The sequence below is a fragment of the Oncorhynchus mykiss genome, chromosome 15, assembly GCF_057628025.1.
Source record: "Oncorhynchus mykiss isolate SJ-2025 chromosome 15, ASM5762802v1, whole genome shotgun sequence".
Taxonomy (NCBI): Eukaryota; Metazoa; Chordata; class Actinopteri; order Salmoniformes; family Salmonidae; genus Oncorhynchus; species Oncorhynchus mykiss.
Window position 1 is genome coordinate 75,940,001 of NC_143036.1, and position 19,309 is coordinate 75,959,309.

The window sequence follows — 19,309 nt, forward strand, 5'->3', positions numbered from 1 at the left end:
GGAGGGATGGAGGGAGGGAGGGAGGGAGGGAGGGAGGGAGGGATAGAGGGAGGGATAGAGGGAGGGAGGGAGGGATAGAGAGAGGGATAGAGTGAGGGAGGGATAGAGACAGTTAGGGATAGAGGGAGGGAGGGAGGGAGGGATAGAGGGAGGGATAGAGGAATAGAGGGAGTTAGGGATAGAGGGAGGGATGGATAGAGGGAGGGAGGGAGGGATAGAGGGAGGGATAGAGGAATAGAGGGAGTTAGGGATAGAGGAAGTTAGGGATAGAGGGAGGGTGAGATAGAGGGAGGGTGAGATAGAGGGAGGGTGAGATAGAGAGAGGGTGAGGGTGAGATAGAGGGAGGGAGAATAGAGGGAGGGAGGGATAGAGGGAGGGGGGATAGAGGGAGGGTGAGATAGAGGGAGGGAGGATAGAGGGATAGAGGGAGGGAGGGGATAGAGGGAGGGGAGGGATAGAGGGAGTTAGGGATATAGGAATAGAGGGAGGGAGGGATAGAGGAAGTTAGGGATAGAGGGAGGGAGGGATAGAGGGAGGGTGAGATAGAGGGAGGTGAGATAAAGAGAGGGTGAGATAGAGGGAGGGAGGGATAGAGGGAGGGTGAGATAGAGGGAGGGAGGGAGGGATAGAGGGAGGGAGGGATAGAGGGGAGGGAGGGAGGGAGGGAGGGAGGGAGGGAGGGAGGGAGGGAGGGGAGGGAGGGAGGGAGGGAGGGAGGGATAGAGGGAGGGATAGAGAGAGGGAGGGAGGGATAGAGAGAGGGATAGAGTGAGGGAGGGATAGAGACAGTTAGGATAGAGGGAGGGAGGAGGGAGGGAGAGGGAGGGATAGAGGAATAGAGGGAGTTAGGGATAGAGGAAGTTAGGGATAGAGGGAGGGTGAGATAGAAGGGAGGGTGAGATAGAGGAGGTGAGGGGAGGAGAGATAGAGGGAGGGAGATAGGAGGGTGAGATAGAGGGAGGGAGGGATAGATGGGAGGGAGAGGAAGAGGAGGAGGGAGGGATAGAGGAGGAGGGATAGAGGGAGTTAGGGATATAGGAATAGAGGGAGAGGGATAGAGGAAGTTAGGGATAGAGGGGGGAGGGATAGAGGGAGGGTGAGAGAGAGGTGAGAAAAGAGAGGGATAGAGGGAGGGAGGGATAGAGGGAGGGTGAGATAGAGGGAGGGAGGGAGGGATAGAGGGAGGGAGGGATAGAGGGAGGGAGGGATAGAGGGAGGGAGGGATAGAGGGATGGAGGGAGGGAGGGAGGGAGGGAGGGAGGGAGGGAGGGAGGGAGGGAGGGAGGGAGGGAGGGAGGGAGGGAGGGAGGGAGGGAGGGAGGGAGGGAGGGAGGGAGGGAGGGAAGAGTTGCCGTGCTGTCAAAGCCCTTTACACTTCGTGACTCCGAGTCCCTGCCAGGAACAGTAGTCTAGTGGCACCCGGCCCACTGGTGTGAATCCTATCGCTCTGAGCCTTCTTAACCAGCCTTAATGAGCAAACAGCTTATGGGCCTTAATTGATGAATTGAGTTGATTAGCATTATAGATCCATTGGTTACCTCTCGGTTGTCCAGGTCAGCCTGGACCAGGGTTCCCTTGAAGCAGGGTTCAACGTATTGGACATAGTCGCTGTACTGTGGGACAGAACGCATGGGGAAAACAGGTCAAGGATCAGACGTGTGTGTGTGTGTGTGTGTGTGTGTGTGTGTGTGTGTGTGTGTGTGTGTGTGCGTGCGTGCGTGCGTGCGTGCGTGCGTGCACGTATAGGGAAACAGGTCAAGGAGAGTTAAGGAGTTCAGCAGGTGTAATCTCAGCTGGAACAGAGAATCTCTGTGATGTCCAATTTAACAACAGCAGTGTATGTAACATCACATGACACATGTTGTCCAATCGTCTTCTGGCCGAGGCACCTTATCATACATGATGACCTTCCAGCAATATAACCATCAACATGTTCTGAATTGGGCAGATGGGGTTGTATAAATACATGGATCATTCTGCCATAATTCACCATAACATATTGTGTATGATTGGAGATGCACACATCATTTTCAATGATTTTATTCCATTGCAGCTGAATCATTAAATCCAGGTCAGCCCTAAATGGTGTGTCTGTGTGGGTCTCATTGGGTCTGTTTTGCTTGTGTGTGTGTTTTGCTTGCATGCGTGTGCGTGTGTGTGTGTGTGCGCGCGTGTGTTAAACGCTGCGGGAGGCAGAGTAAATAATGTGTGAGGTGTGTGTGTTTTGCTTGCATGTGTGTCTGTGAGTGTGAGTGTGTGCGTGCGTGCGTGTGTATGTGTGTGTGTGTGTGTGTGTGCGCGTGCGTGTGTGTGTGTGTGTGTTTTGCTTGCGTGTGTGTTTTGCTTGCATGTGTGTGTGTGTGTTTTGCTTGCATGTGTGTGTGTGTCTGTGAGTGTGAGTGTGTGCGTGCGTGCGTGTGTATGTGTGTGTGTGTGTGTGTGCGCGTGCGTGTGTGTGTGTGTGTGTTTTGCTTGCGTGTGTGTTTTGCTTGCATGTGTGTGTGTGTGTTTTGCTTGCATGTGTGTGTGTGTCTGTGAGTGTGAGTGTGTGCGTGCGTGCATGAGTGTGTGCGTGTGTGTGTGCACGCGCGTGTGTTAAACGCTGCGGGAGGCAGAGTAAATAATGTGTGTGTGTTAATCTCCTAGTTACTCACGGCGATGACGTTGACAAAGTCATTCTCCCCTAGTGTGTCCAGGATGGTGTTAATAGTGTGCTTGGCGATAGTGAGCCTGAGACCCTTCATACTCCCGCTGACGTCCACTACGATGATGATGTCCTTGGGAGAGGTCGCAGCCTGGATGTACCTGGAACAGAGCAGAGGGCAAAGGTCAACTGATTAAATGAATCAGATATTTGGTTTTCAGGTATTTGTTGGTCTGTTGGGGCATCTGGATATCAACAAAGGTGGGACGTATACGATACGGATTATAAAGTTCTGTCTGCTCTAAAGGCCTGTCTGTCTGCTCTAAAGGCCTGTCTGCTCTAAAGACCTGTCTGCTATAAAGGCCTGTCTGCTCTAATTACCTGTCTGCTCTAATGACCTGTCTGCTCTAAAGACCTGTCTGCTCTAAAGACCTGTCTGCTCTAATTACCTGTCTGCTCTAATGACCTGTCTGCTCTAAAGACCTGTCTGCTCTAATGACCTGTCTGCTCTAATGACCTGTCTGCTCTAAATACCTGTCTGCTCTAAAGACCTGTCTGCTCTAATGACCTGTCTGCTCTAATTACCTGTCTGCTCTAATGACCTGTCTGCTCTAAATACCTGTCTGCTCTAATGACCTGTCTGCTCTAATGACCTGTCTGCTCTAAAGACCTGTCTGCTCTAAAGACCTGTCTGCTCTAAAGACCTGTCTGCTCTAATGACCTGTCTGCTCTAAAGACTTGTCTGCTCTAATGACCTGTCTGCTCTAAAGACCTGTCTGCTCTAATGACCTGTCTGCTCTAAATACATGTCTGCTCTAATTACCTGTCTGCTCTAATGACCTGTCTGCTCTAATGACCTGTCTGCTCTAAATACCTGTCTGCTCTAAAGACCTGTCTGCTCTAAATACCTGTCTGCTCTAAATACCTGTCTGCTCTAAATACCTGTCTGCTCTAAAAACCTGTCTGCTCTAAATACCTGTCTGCTCTAAATGCCTGTCTGCTCTAAAGACCTGTCTGCTCTAATGGCCTGTCTGCTCTAATGGCCTGTCTACTCTAATGGAGTGTCTGCTCGAATGGCCTGTCTGCTCGAATGGCCTGTCTGCTCTAAATACCTGTCTGCTCTAATTACCTGTCTGCTCTAATGACCTGTCTGCTCTAATGGCCTGTCTGCTCTAATGGCCTGTCTGCTCTAAATGCCTGTCTGCTCTAATGGCATGTCTGCTCTAATTGCCTGTCTGCTCTAATGGCCTGTCTGCTCTAAATGCCTGTCTGCTCTAATGTCCTGTCTGCTCTAATGGCCTGTCTGCTCTAATGGCCTGTCTGCTCTAAAGACCTGTCTGGCTGGACCTATTGCAAGCCAAGGCCAAAGGTTTATACGAGAGGTCAAGGTTCAGTGGATACACGATTACCCAGACATTCTTAGAATTCCAGCTGGTTCTATGGTTCTGATACGGAACAATGGAACAGTTGGAAGGAGGAGTCAGAACTGTCCAGGAATATCTCCTGAGAGGTTAATGAGCTTGGGCACACTGGAGGATAAGGATAAAGAGAGGATGGAAGGGGAGGAGGGAGGAAGGTCACATGGAGGGTGTAAATAAAGAGAGGATGGAAGGGGAGGAGGGAGGGAGGTCACATGGAGGGTGTAAATAAAGAGATGACGATCGAAGGGGAGGAGGGTGGGAGGAAGGCCGCTCCTCTCTTATCCTGTCCTCTGTCGACCAGGAACTTCTTAAATACCACACCAAGCCATTGTCTTAACCATCAGACCGACAACACTCTCAACATCCAAGACTGAGGACACTCTCAACATCCAAGACTGAGGACACTCTCAACATCCAAGACTGAGAACACCCTCAACATCCAAGACTGAGGACACTCTCAATATCCAAGACTGAGGACACTCTCAATATCCAAGACTGAGAACACTCTCAACATCCAAGACTGAGGACATCCTCAATATCCAAGACTGAGGACACTCTCAACATCCAAGACTGAGGACACTCTCAATATCCAAGACTGAGGACACTCTAAATATCCAAGACAGAGGACACTCTCAATATCCAAGACTGAGGACACTCTCAACATCCAAGACTGAGGACACTCTCAACATCCAAGACTGAGGACACTCTCAATATCCAAGACTGAGGACACTCTCAATATACAAGACTCAGGACACTCTCAACATCCAAGACTGAGGACACTCTCAACATCCAAGACTGAGAACACTCTCAACATCCAAGACTGAGGACACACTCAATATCCAAGACTGAGGACACTCTCAATATCCAAGACTGAGGACACTCTCAACATCCAAGACTGAGGACACTCAATATCCAAGACTAAGGACACTCAACATCCAAGACTGAGGACACTCTCAACATCCAAGACTGAGGACACTCTCAACATCCAAGCCTGAGGACACGCTAATATCCAGGACTGAGGACACTCTCAACATCCAAGACTGAGGACACTCTCAACATCCAAGACTGAGGACACTCTCAACATCAACTCAACATCCAAGACTGAGGACACTCTCAACATCCAAGACTGAGGACACTCTCAACATCCAAGACTGAGGACACTCTCAATATCCAAGACTGAGGACACTCTCAATATCCAAGACTGAGGACACTCTCAACATCCAAGACTGAGGACACTCTCAATATCCAAGACTGAGGACACTCTCAATATCCAAGACTGAGAACACTCTCAATATCCAAGACTGAGGACACTCTCAACATCCAAGACTGAGGACACTCTCAACATCCAAGACTGAGGACACTCTCAATATCCAAGACTGAGGACACTCTCAACATCCAAGACTGAGGACACTCTCAATATCCAAGACTGAGGACACTCTCAATATCCAAGACTGAGGACACTCTCAATATCCAAGACTGAGGACACTCTCAACATCCAAGACTGAGGACACTCTCAACATCCAAGACTGAGGACACTCTCAATATCCAAGACTGAGGACACTCTCAATATCCAAGACTCAGGACACTCTCAACATCCAAGACTGAGGACACTCTCAACATCCAAGACTGAGAACACTCTCAACATCCAAGACTGAGGACACTCTCAATATCCAAGACTGAGGACACTCTCAATATCCAAGACTGAGGACACTCTCAACATCCAAGACTGAGGACACTCAATATCCAAGACTAAGGACACTCAACATCCAAGACTGAGGACACTCTCAACATCCAAGACTGAGGACACTCAATATCCAAGACTATTGACACTCAATATCCAAGACTGGGGACACTCTCAACATCCAAGACTGAGGACACTCTCAATATCCAAGACTGAGGACACTCTCAATATCCAAGACTGAGGACACTCTCAATATCCAAGACTCAGGACACTCTCAACATCCAAGACTGAGGACACTCTCAACATCCAAGACTGAGAACACTCTCAACATCCAAGACTGAGGACACTCTCAATATCCAAGACTGATGACACTCTCAATATCCAAGACTGAGGACACTCTCAACATCCAAGACTGAGGACACTCAATATCCAAGACTAAGGACACTCAACATCCAAGACTGAGGACACTCTCAACATCCAAGACTGAGGACACTCTCAACATCCAAGCCTGAGGACACTCTAATATCCAGGACTGAGGACACTCTCAACATCCAAGACTGAGGACACTCTCAACATCCAAGACTGAGGACACTCTCAACATCCAAGACTGAGGACACTCTCAACATTCAAGACTGAGGACACTCTCAATATCCAAGACTGAGGACACTCTCAATATCCAAGACTGAGGACACTCTCAACATCCAAGACTGAGGACACTCTCAACATCCAAGACTGAGGACACTCTCAATATCCAAGACTGAGAACACTCTCAACATCCAAGACTGAGGACACTCAACATCCAAGACTAAGGACACTCAACATCCAAGACTGAGGACACTCTCAACATCCAAGACTGAGGACACTCTCAACATCCAAGACTGAGGACACTCTAATATCCAGGACTGAGGACACTCTCAACATCCAAGACTGAGGACACTCTCAACATCCAAGACTGAGGACACTCTCAACATCCAAGACTGAGGACACTCTCAATATCCAAGACTGAGGACACTCTCAATATGCAAGACTGAGGACACTCTCAACATCCAAGACTGAGGACACTCTCAACATCCAAGACTGAGGACACTCTCAATACCCAAGACTGAGAACACGCTCAACATCCAAGACTGAGGACACTCTCAACATCCAAGACTGAGGACACTCTCAATATCCAAGACTGAGGACACTCTCAACATCCAAGACTGAGGACACTCTCAATATCCAAGACTGAGGACACTCTCAACATCCAAGACTGAGGACACTCTCAACATCCAAGACTGAGGACACTCTCAATATCCAAGACTCAGGACACTCTCAACATCCAAGACTGAGGACACTCTCAACATCCAAGACTGAGAACACTCTCAACATCCAAGACTGAGGACACTCTCAATATCCAAGACTGAGGACACTCTCAATATCCAAGACTGAGGACACTCTCAACATCCAAGACTGAGGACACTCAATATCCAAGACTAAGGACACTCAACATCCAAGACTGAGGACACTCTCAACATCCAAGACTGAGGACACTCTCAATATCCAAGACTATTGACACTCAATATCCAAGACTGGGGAGACTCTCAACATCCAAGACTGAGGACACTCTCAATATCCAAGACTGAGGACACTCTCAACATCCAAGACTGAGGACACTCTCAACATCCAAGACTGAGGACACTCTCAACATCCAAGACTGAGGACACTCTCAACATCCAAGACTGAGGACACTCTCAATATCCAAGACTGAGGACACTCTCAATATCCAAGACTGAGGACACTCTCAACATCCAAGACTGAGGACACTCTCAACATCCAAGACTGAGGACACTCTCAATATCCAAGACTGAGGACACTCTCAATATCCAAGACTGAGGACACTCTCAATATCCAAGACTCAGGACACTCTCAACATCCAAGACTGAGGACACTCTCAACATCCAAGACTGAGAACACTCTCAACATCCAAGACTGAGGACACTCTCAATATCCAAGACTGAGGACACTCTCAATATCCAAGACTGAGGACACTCTCAACATCCAAGACTGAGGACACTCAATATCCAAGACTAAGGACACTCAATATCCAAGACTGAGGACACTCTCAACATCCAAGACTGAGGACACTCAATATCCAAGACTAAGGACACTCAATATCCAAGACTGGGGACACTCTCAACATCCAAGACTGAGGACACTCTCAATATCCAAGACTGAGGACACTCTCAATATCCAAGACTGAGGACACTCTCAACATCCAAGACTGAGGACACTCTCAATATCCAAGACTGAGGACACTCTCAATATCCAAGACTGAGGACACTCTCAATATCCAAGACTGAGGACACTCTCAATATCCAAGACTGAGGACACTCTCAATATCCAAGACTGAGGACACTCTCAATATCCAAGACTGAGGACACTCTCAATATCCAAGACTGAGGACACTCTCAACATCCAGCGATGTGTGGCTGTCTGGCTCCTCTCCTGCAGTCAAATGACCTCATGGGTGGAATGTTGTTCATATTTTTAAAAATTAATACACTTTTTTTATTTTTCATGACGAAAATCTGGTGTTTCTATGTCAACCAGTTGTGTTATGCTTCAGTCTTCTGTGATGAATATAAAGTGTAATATTGGGAAGCAAACTCAACATGTAATACATTTCAACTCTATATCTGACATGGTACAGGTGTCTTCTTTCTGTTCAGCCCATAACCACGTGTGTGAGGTGTACATTTTGTTTCAACGTAGATTTGTTTAAGACCAAGAAACACTCTGTGTGACCCTGATTTCCCCACTGCAGTAAAAAGGTTTAAGGTCCTTTTATACCAAATTAGGAAGACTCCTAAACTGAGACTATTATGCAAAAGTAGAGATGATGTATTGGGACATCATGATGCCCAAAAAGTGCATTGTACAGAAAAGTACATAAACTAAAGTGTGGAAAAAAACAAACCAAACGTTCAGACATCAAACCACCCTCAGTGTGAATAAACAGGACACCTGAGAAGTCTCCAACTGGGATTCCTGGAAAACCTGGGGATTTAGTGAAAGCTACCAGACCTTTCCAATCCTCGTTCCTCAGCCAGGGCAACGCCTCATCAAGAGAGTGTGATTCCAAATCCCCTCTGCTCTGCTCTACATTTAGTTAGACCGTAACGGACCTAATCTACGCTGTCAAAACGTACAGGACAGACCACAAATTACTCCTCAATAGTGACCCTTTGACCCGGACACTGTGTTTTCCCCACAGGAGCTGCTGTCCAGGTTGCCGTGACCACCAGACCCAGGGATGGTAATAGCCAGCCTATCAGGTGGCAGCGTGGGGGTTGTAATTCCCTGCAGACCAAGGACAGACGGCCAGTCACCGAAATAACAGATTAGTGAAGCTAGATAGCCAAGGAACTGCTGGGTTCAGGGAATCTAACAGATTACTTCCTCATTACTACAGGCTCACACAGGAAATACTCCCAGATGACTTCCTCTTTCCTCCTAACAAAAAGGCTCTCAGAGCAGGAAGACAGACAGGCAGATATGGGCTGCACAACGCCCCAAATTAAACCCTATTCCCTATATGGTGCACTACTGTTGACCAGGGCCCTATTCCCTACATAGTGCACTACTGTTGACCAGAGCCCTATTCCCTATATACTGGACTACTGTTAACCAGAGCCATATTCCCTACATAGTGGACTACTGTTGACCAGGGCCCTATTCCCTATATCGTGTACTACTGTTGACCAGGGCTCTATGTAGGGAATAGGGTGCCATTTGGGATGCAGGTTTAGGAACTCACCAGTTTCTGTTCCTGCAGTCAAACGTGACGACACCATTTTCATCTGGGGTCCATGCGATGCCTGTGGAAATGGTGTATTGGAAATACCTGGTGAACTCACAATATGGTACAATGCTGAATTAGCAGTTCAGATGACCTGATAGACTCAGTTATAGACTGGAACAGCTGAGTCCCACTATACCTCTAATGACCTGATAGACTCAGTTATAGACTGGAACAGCTGAGTCCCACTATACCTCTAATGACCTGATAGACTCAGTTATAGACTGGAACAGCTGAGTCCCACTATACCTCTAATGACCAGAATGACTCAGCTATAGACACTGCTATTCTCCATTAAAACTGCTGTCAGTTAAACCTAGCAGGGCTATTGGGTTCAGCTGGGCCTGCTGCAGTGTGGAGTGCTGATCTGTATATTTGTCCTGTCTTGTCCCGTCCTGCTTGCCTGTCTGCCTGAGTGTGTTGTTACCTGGGTAGAGTCTGAAGAAGCCAGTGGCACTGCCAAAGTACTGCCAGGTTAGAGTAGGGTCCTTCTGGAAGTTATCCACGAACACATCGTTCAGGGCCTCCGACATGTACACCCCGTTTAGAATACCAGGGTCTGACCAGACAGAGAGAGACAGAGACAGAGACAGAGACAGAGACAGAGACAGAGAGAGAGAGAGAGAGAGAGAGAGAGAGAGAGAGAGAGAGAGAGAGAGAGAGAGAGAGAGAGAGAGAGAGAGAGAGAGAGAGAGAGAGAGAGAGAGAGAGAGAGAGAGAGCCAGAAAGAGGAAGTGTGAGAGAGAGAGATAGCGCAGGTGTGTGAGAGAGAGATAGCGCAGGTGTGTGAGAGAGAGATAGCGCAGGTGTGTGAGAGAGAGAGATAGCGCAGGTGTGTGAGAGAGAGAGAGCGAGAGAGAGGGGAGGGATAGGGGAGTAGAAGCAGAGGGACAGGGAGGAAGTAAGAGAGAGTGTGGGAGAGAGAGAAAGAGAGAGAGTGTGGGAGAGAGAGAAAGAGAGAGAGAGTGTGGGACAGAGTGTGAGAGAGGAAGTGTGTGAGAGAGAGAGAGAGAGAGAGAGAGAGACAGAAAGAGAGAGAGAGAGAGCCAGAGAGAGAGAGAGAGCGCAAGTGTGTGAGAGAGCGAAAGAGAGAGTGCGAGAGAAAGAAAGAGAGAGGGAGAGAGAGAGAGAGAGAGAGAGAGAGAGAGAGAGAGAGAGAGAGAGAGAGAGAGAGAGAGAGAGAGAGAGGAGCAGGGTAAAGTGTTAGTATCTGATGAACATTGCTCCCTTTAAGGCCTCTGCCTCTCTAACCCAACCCTGTCTGGATAACGTTGAGAGACCATGGCTAAATGAACCAGACAGGGAGCTAACCCAACCCTGTCTGGATAACGTTGAACCAGACAGGGAGCCTAACCCAACCCTGTCTGGATAACGTTGAACCAGACAGGGAGCTAACCCAACCCTGTCTGGATAACGTTGAACCAGACAGGGAGCTAACCCAACCCTGTCTGGATAACGTTGAACCAGACAGGGAGCCTAACCCAACCCTGTCTGGATAACGTTGAGAGACCATGGCTAAATGAACCAGACAGGGAGCTAACCCAACCCTGTCTGGATAACGTTGAACCAGACAGGGAGCTAACCCAACCCTGTCTGGATAACGTTGAGAGACCATGGCTAAATGAACCAGACAGGGAGCTAACCCAACCCTGTCTGGATAACTTTGAGAGACCATGGCTAAATGAACCAGACAGGGAGCTAACCCAACCCTGTCTGGATAACGTTGAGAGACCATGGCTAAATGAACCAGACAGGGAGCTAACCCAACCCTGTCTGGATAACGTTGAGAGACCATGGCTAAATGAACCAGACAGGGAGCTAACCCAACCCTGTCTGGATAACGTTGAGAGACCATGGCCAAATGAACCAGACAGGGAGCTAACCCAACCCTGTCTGGATAACGTTGAGAGACCATGGCTAAATGGACCAGACAGGGAGCTAACCTAACCCTGTCTGAATAACGGTGAACCAGACAGGGAGCTAACCCAACCCTGTCTGGATAACGTTGAGAGACCATGGCTAAATGGACCAGACAGGGAGCTAACCCAACCCTGTCTGGATAACGTTGAACCAGACAGGGAGCTAACCCAACCCTGTCTGGATAATGTTGAGAGACCATGGCTAAATGAACCAGACAGGGAGCTAACCCAACCCTGTCTGGATAACGTTGAGAGACCATGGCTAAATCAACCAGACAGGGAGCCTAACCCAACCCTGTCTGGATAACGTTGAGAGACCATGGCTAAATGGACCAGACAGGGAGCTAACCCAACCCTGTCTGGATAACGTTGAGAGACCATGGCTAAATGGACCAGACAGGGAGCTAACCCAACCCTGTCTGGATAACGTTGAGAGACCATGGCTAAATGGACCAGACAGGGAGCTAACTCAACCCTGTCTGGATAACGTTGAGAGACCATGGCTAAATGGACCAGACAGGAAGCTAACCCAACCCTGTCTGGATAACGTTGAGAGACCATGGCTAAATGGACCAGACAGGGAGCTAACCCAACCCTGTCTGGATAACGTTGAGAGACCATGGCTAAATGGACCAGACAGGGAGCTAACCCAACCCTGTCTGGATAACGTTGAGAGACCATGGCTAAATGGACCAGACAGGGAGCTAACCCAACCCTGTCTGGATAACGTTGAGAGACCATGGCTAAATGAACCACCACAAGCTGACCTTTGTTGTAAACGTTGGTGGGAACCTGTATGTCGCTCTGCAGAGTGTTGACCTGGAGCTTGTTGAAGTGTTCATTCTCTTCCAGAGGAAACTCTCCTCCCAGCTCGATAGAGTTTCCATCTTTATCCACCGAGTTGATCAGCATAGAGTTGTAGTAGTCGAACTGATGAGGAGAGAGAAATCACAGAGTTACTGTAGTCTGACTGATGAGGAGAGAGAAATCACATAGTTACTGTAGTCAGACTGATGAGGAGAGAGAAATCACAGAGTTACTGTAGTCTGACTGATGAGGAGAGAGAAAACACAGAGTTACTGTAGTCTGACTGATGAGGAGAGAGAAATCACAGAGTTACTGTAGTCTGACTGATGAGGAGAGAGAAATCACAGAGTTACTGTAGTCTGACTGATGAGGAGAGAGAAATCACAGAGTTACTGTAGTCTGACTGACGAGGAGAGAGAAATCACAGAGTTACTGTAGTCTGACTGATGAGGAGAGAGAAATCACAGAGTTACTGTAGTCAGACTGATGAGGAGAGAGAAATCACAGAGTTACTGTAGTCTGACTGATGAGGAGAGATAAATCACAGAGTTACTGTAGTCAGACTGATGAGGAGAGAGAAATCACAGAGTTACTGTAGTCAGACTGATGAGGAGAGAGAAATCACAGAGTTACTGTAGTCAGACTGATGAGGAGATATAAGAGTTACTGCAACAGAGATCATAGGAAGAGAGAAGGTCAAACTGCAACAGAGATCATAGGAAGAGAGAAGGTCAAGCTGCAACAGAGATCATAGGAAGAGAAGGTCAAACTGCAACAGAGATCATAGGAAGAGAGAAGGTCAAACTGCAACAGAGATCATAGGAAGAGAAGGTCAAACTACAACAGAGATCATAGGAAGAGAGAAGGTCAAACTACAACAGAGATCATAGGAAGAGAAGGTCAAACTACAATAGAGATCATAGGAAGAGAGAAGGTCAAACTGCAACAGAGATCATAGGAAGAGAGAAGGTCAAACTACAACAGAGATCATAGGAAGAGAGAAGGTCAAACTACAACAGAGATCATAGGAAGAGAGAAGGTCAAACTACAACAGAGATCATAGGAAGAGAGAAGGTCAAACTACAACAGAGATCATAGGAAGAGAGAAGGTCAAACTACAACAGAGATCATAGGAAGAGAAGATCAAACTACAATAGAGATCATAGGAAGAGAGAAGGTCAAACTGCAACAGAGATCATAGGAAGAGAAGGTCGAACTGCAACAGTTCTTCATAGGAAGAGAGAAGGTCAAACTGCAACAGAGATCATAGGAAGAGAAGGTCAAACTACAACAGAGATCATAGGAAGAGAGAAGGTCAAACTGCAACAGAGATCATAGGAAGAGAGAAGGTCAAACTACAACAGAGATCATAGGAAGAGAGAAGGTCAAACTACAACAGAGATCATAGGAAGAGAGAAGGTCAAACTACAACAGAGATCATAGGAAGAGAAGGTCAAACTACAATAGAGATCATAGGAAGAGAGAAGGTCAAACTACAACAAAGATCATAGGAAGAGAAGGTCAAACTACAACAGAGATCATAGGAAGAGAGAAGGTCAAACTGCAACAGAGATCACAGGAAGAGAAGGTCAAACTACAACAGAGATCATAGGAAGAGAGAAGGTCAAACTACAACAGAGATCATAGGAAGAGAGAAGGTCAAACTACAACAGAGATCATAGGAAGAGAGAAGGTCAAACTACAACAGAGATCATAGGAAGAGAAGGTCAAACTACAATAGAGATCATAGGAAGAGAGAAGGTCAAACTACAACAAAGATCATAGGAAGAGAAGGTCAAACTACAACAGAGATCATAGGAAGAGAGAAGGTCAAACTACAACAAAGATCATAGGAAGAGAAGGTCAAACTACAACAGAGATCATAGGAAGAGAGAAGGTCAAACTGCAACAGAGATCACAGGAAGAGAAGGTCAAACTACAACAGAGATCATAGGAAGAGAGAAGGTCAAACTACAACAGAGATCATAGGAAGAGAGAAGGTCAAACTACAACAGAGATCATAGGAAGAGAGAAGGTCAAACTACAACAGAGATCATAGGAAGAGAAGGTCAAACTACAATAGAGATCATAGGAAGAGAGAAGGTCAAACTACAACAGAGATCATAGGAAGAGAAGGTCAAACTGCAACAGAGATCATAGGAAGAGAGAAGGTCAAACTGCAACAGAGATCATAGGAAGAGAGAAGGTCAAACTACAACAGAGATCATAGGAAGAGAAGGTCAAACTACAACAGAGATCATAGGAAGAGAGAAGGTCAAACTGCAACAGAGATCATAGGAAGAGAAGGTCGAACTGCAACAGTTCTTCATAGGAAGAGAGAAGGTCAAACTGCAACAGAGATCATAGGAAGAGAAGGTCAAACTACAACAGAGATCATAGGAAGAGAGAAGGTCAAACTGCAACAGAGATCATAGGAAGAGAGAAGGTCAAACTACAACAGAGATCATAGGAAGAGAAGGTCAAACTACAATAGAGATCATAGGAAGAGAGAAGGTCAAACTACAACAGAGATCATAGGAAGAGAAGGTCAAACTGCAACAGAGATCATAGGAAGAGAGAAGGTCAAACTGCAACAGAGATCATAGGAAGAGAGAAGGTCAAACTACAACAGAGATCATAGGAAGAGAAGGTCAAACTACAACAGAGATCATAGGAAGAGAGAAGGTCAAACTGCAACAGAGATCATAGGAAGAGAAGGTCGAACTGCAACAGTTCTTCATAGGAAGAGAGAAGGTCAAACTGCAACAGAGATCATAGGAAGAGAGAAGGTCAAACTACAACAGAGATCATAGGAAGAGAAGGTCAAACTACAATAGAGATCATAGGAAGAGAGAAGGTCAAACTACAACAGAGATCATAGGAAGAGAAGGTCAAACTGCAACAGAGATCATAGGAAGAGAGAAGGTCAAACTGCAACAGAGATCATAGGAAGAGAGAAGGTCAAACTACAACAGAGATCATAGGAAGAGAAGGTCAAACTACAACAGAGATCATAGGAAGAGAGAAGGTCAAACTGCAACAGAGATCATAGGAAGAGAAGGTCGAACTGCAACAGTTCTTCATAGGAAGAGAGAAGGTCAAACTGCAACAGAGATCATAGGAAGAGAAGGTCAAACTACAACAGAGATCATAGGAAGAGAGAAGGTCAAACTGCAACAGAGATCATAGGAAGAGAGAAGGTCAAACTGCAACAGAGATCATAGGAAGAGAGAAGGTCAAACTACAACAGAGATCATAGGAAGAGAGAAGGTCAAACTACAACAGAGATCATAGGAAGAGAAGGTCAGGGAGACTAGTTAGAATCGAGGGAAAGATGAACAGAGCAAAGTACAGAGAGATCCTTGATGAAAACCTGCTCCAGATCGCTCAGGACTTCAGACTGGGACGAAGGTTGACCTTCCTACAGGACAACAACTCCAAGCACACAGTGAAGACAATTTAGGAGAAGCTTCGGGACAATTCTCTGAATGTCCTTGAGTGTCCCAGCCAGAGCCCGGACTTGAATCCAATCTAAAATTTCTGGAGAGACCTGAAAATAGCTGTGCAGCGACGCTCCCCATCCAACCTGACAGAGCTTGAAAGGATCTGCAGAGAATAATGGGAGAAACTCCCCAAATACAGGTGTGCCAAGCGTTTAGCGACATACCCAAGAAGACTCAAGGCTGTAATCGCTGTCAAAGCTGCTTCAACAAAATACTGAGGAAATGGTCTGAATACTTATATAAATTTAAGATACGTTTTTAAAATGTGTAATACATTTGTAAAAATGTATAAAAACCTGTTTTTGCTTTGTGGGGTATTGTGATGTCCTTATTGGGTATTGTGATGTCATTATGGGGTATTGTGATGTCATTATGGGGTATTGTGATGTCATTATGGGGTATTGTGATGTCATTATGGGGTATTGTGTGTAAATTGATGAGGGGCAGGAAAAAAGGTCATCCATTTTATAATAACATTATGTGGATAAAGTCAAGAGGTCTGAATACTCTCTGAATGCACCGTATACCAACTCAGTCTGTGACGATCGGTTACTTTTGAACAACAGCCCTTAAAAAGTGTATTCGTAAGGAGGAACTGTGACGGACCTCTAAAGTAGCGTTGAATTCATGGTATAGATCAGCGTCCTCCGCTGCCTCCGCCAGTCTCTTGACAGACTTCATCTTCCTACCCAGCATGCCCTCCATCTCCTCAGCAAACTTCTTCACCAGTTCCTCTCCGTCCACCTCCTCCATCTTCACCGTGGGCTCAATGTCTTTGTATTTCTGGAGAAGAAAGGGTTAAATACCTTTCATAAACATGTTTAGGTAACCAACGGTCCCTGATATCAGGGTCCTGTTAACTGCACAGGTGAACTGTCAGATTTTATTGTCTTTCAGGAATCAGGTGTTTTCAAGTCTGTAATTGAATCCACTTCCACAAGGGAGCTGTCATAAGAGACACATGTAACGTATTGTATGACAACAATCAGAGAAGAGTTGGATCTATTGGATTGGCTAGAGAACATAGAGCTTACCTCTAAATAGAACCTTGACAAACCGCTATCTGACTCTGTTGTCTCAGCTGGTGACTATTCAACAGCTGTTGGTGGATTACACTAGTCTGTTAATCATCTCCTGTTGTTTTTACCACAGTCAGTCTTTGACAATGGTGTTAACCATGAATAGTGTGCCCAGAGTGAACTGCCTCCTACTCTGTCCCAGGTGCTAATATATGCATAGTATTAGTATTATTGGATGGAAAACACTGTGAAGTTTCTAAAACTGTTTGAATGATGTCTGTGAGTATAACAGAACTCATATGGCAGGCGAAAACCTGAGAAAAATCCAACCAGGAAGTGGGACATCTGAGGTTTGTAGTTTTTCAAAGCTTGACCTACCAAATACACATTGAGATATGGATGAGGTTGCACTTCCTAGGGCTTCCACTAGATGTCAACCGTCTTTAGAAACTGGTTTGAGGATTCTACTATAAAGGAGGGGCTCATGAGACCTCTTTGAGTCAGTGGTCTGGCAGAGAGCCTCGGTCTCATGACGCGCGCTCCCGACAGAGTTACCTCTAGTTCCAGTGCTTTTCTGAAGGCAAAGGAATTCTCCGGTTGGAACATTATTGATGTTTTATGTTAAAAACATCCTAACGATTGATTCCATACATTGTTTGACATGTTTCTAAAGGACTGTAATGGAACTTTTTGAGTTTTTGTCTGGATGAAGTGCCTGCGCCTCATGAAGATGGATTACTGGGCTGAACACGCTTACAACAAGGGGCTATTTGGCCATAAATGACGGACTTTATGGAACGAATCAGTCATTTATTGTCGACCTGGGATTCCTGGGAGTGCCTTCTGATGAAGATCAAAGGTAAGTGAATATTTATGGTGTTGTTTCTAACTTTGTTGATTCCAAAATGGTGGATATTCCTCTGGCTGTTTTGGGTTCTGAGCGCCGTTCTCAGATTATGCTTTTTCCGTTAATAAAAAAAAAATATCTGACACAGCGGTTGCATTAAGGAGAAGTCTATCTTTAATTCTGTGAATAACACTTGTATCTTTTATCAATGTTTATTATGAGTATTTCTGCAAAATCACCCGATGTTTTGGAATCAAAACATTACTGCACGTAAGGCGCCAATGTAAACTGAGATTTTTGGATATAAATATGTACATTATCGAACAAAACATACATGTATTGTGTAACATGATGTCCTATGAGTGTCATCTGATGAAGATCATCAAAGGCATCGAGGCATTCAGTTACTTTTCAATTAAAAGTTAGAATGGGCAAAACAAGTGACCTAAGGGACTTTGAGCGTGGTATGATTGTCAGTGCCAGGCGTGCCGGTTACAGTATCTCAGAAATGGCCAGCCTGATCCAGGAGTGAATAGCATCCCAGGCTGGATCACTGGATCAGAGGGAATAGAACCCCAGACTGGATCACTGGATCAGAGGGCAGGAGGGAATAGAACCCCAGGCTGGATAACTGGATCAGAGGACAGGAGGGAATAGAACCCCAGGCTGGATCACTGGATCAGAGGGAATAGTACCCCAGGCTGGATCACTGGATCAGAGGGAATAGAACCCCAGGCTGGATCACTGGATCAGAGGGAATAGTACCCCAGGCTGGATCACTGGATCAGAGGACAGGAGGGAATAGAACCCCAGGCTGGATCACTGGATCAGAGGACAGGAGGGAATAGAACCCCAGGCTGGATCACTGGATTAGAGGGAATAGTACCCCAGGCTGGATCACTAGATCAGAGGGAATAGAACCCCAGGCTGGATTACTTGATCAGAGGGAATAGTACCCCAGGCTGGATCACTGGATCAGAGGGAATAGAACCCCAGGCTGGATCACTGGATCAGAGGGAATATAACCCCAGGCTGGATCACTAGATCAGACGGAATAGAACCCCAGGCTGGATTACTTGATCAGAGGGAATAGAATTCTAGGCTGGATCACTGAATCAGAGGACAGGAGGGAATAGTACCCCAGGCTGGATCACTGGATCAGAGGGAATAGAACCCCAGGCTGGATCACTGGATCAGAGGGAATATAACCCCAGGCTGGATCACTAGATCAGAGGGAATAGAACCCCAGGCTGGATCACTGGATCAGAGGACAGGAGGGAATAGTACCCCAGGCTGGATCACTGGATCAGAGGACAGGAGGGAATAGAACCCCATGCTGGATCACTGGATCAGAGGGAATAGAACCCCAGGCTGGATCACTGGATCAGAGGGAATAGAACCCCAGGCTGGATCACTGGATCAGAGGACAGGAGGGAATAGAACCCCAGGCTGGATCACTGGATCAGAGGGAATAGAACCTTAGGCTGGATCACTGGATCAGAGGACAGGAGGGAATAGTAACCCAGGCTGGATCACTGGATCAGAGGACAGGAGGGAATAGAACCCCAGGCTGGATCACTGGATCAGAGGACAGGAGGGAATAGAACCCCAGGCTGGATCACTGGA

General features: G+C 46.6%; 1 protein-coding gene across 1 annotated transcript in view; it reads right to left on the bottom strand.

Moving 5' to 3' along the window:
• LOC110513258 (voltage-dependent calcium channel subunit alpha-2/delta-4) overlaps positions 1–19,018 on the bottom strand; it is a 42,081-nt gene extending 23,063 nt beyond the window's left edge. The window contains exons 1-7 of the mRNA XM_090199045.1: positions 18,971–19,018; positions 16,424–16,600; positions 12,275–12,437; positions 10,016–10,147; positions 9,547–9,607; positions 2,656–2,806; positions 1,540–1,614 (exon numbers count right to left, since the gene is read on the bottom strand). Of these exons, the coding sequence (XP_090055171.1) occupies positions 1,540–1,614; positions 2,656–2,806; positions 9,547–9,607; positions 10,016–10,147; positions 12,275–12,437; positions 16,424–16,600; positions 18,971–19,018 (807 nt within the window). The remainder of the gene's footprint in view (positions 1–1,539; positions 1,615–2,655; positions 2,807–9,546; positions 9,608–10,015; positions 10,148–12,274; positions 12,438–16,423; positions 16,601–18,970) is intronic.
• Positions 19,019–19,309: the final 291 nt, after the last annotated feature.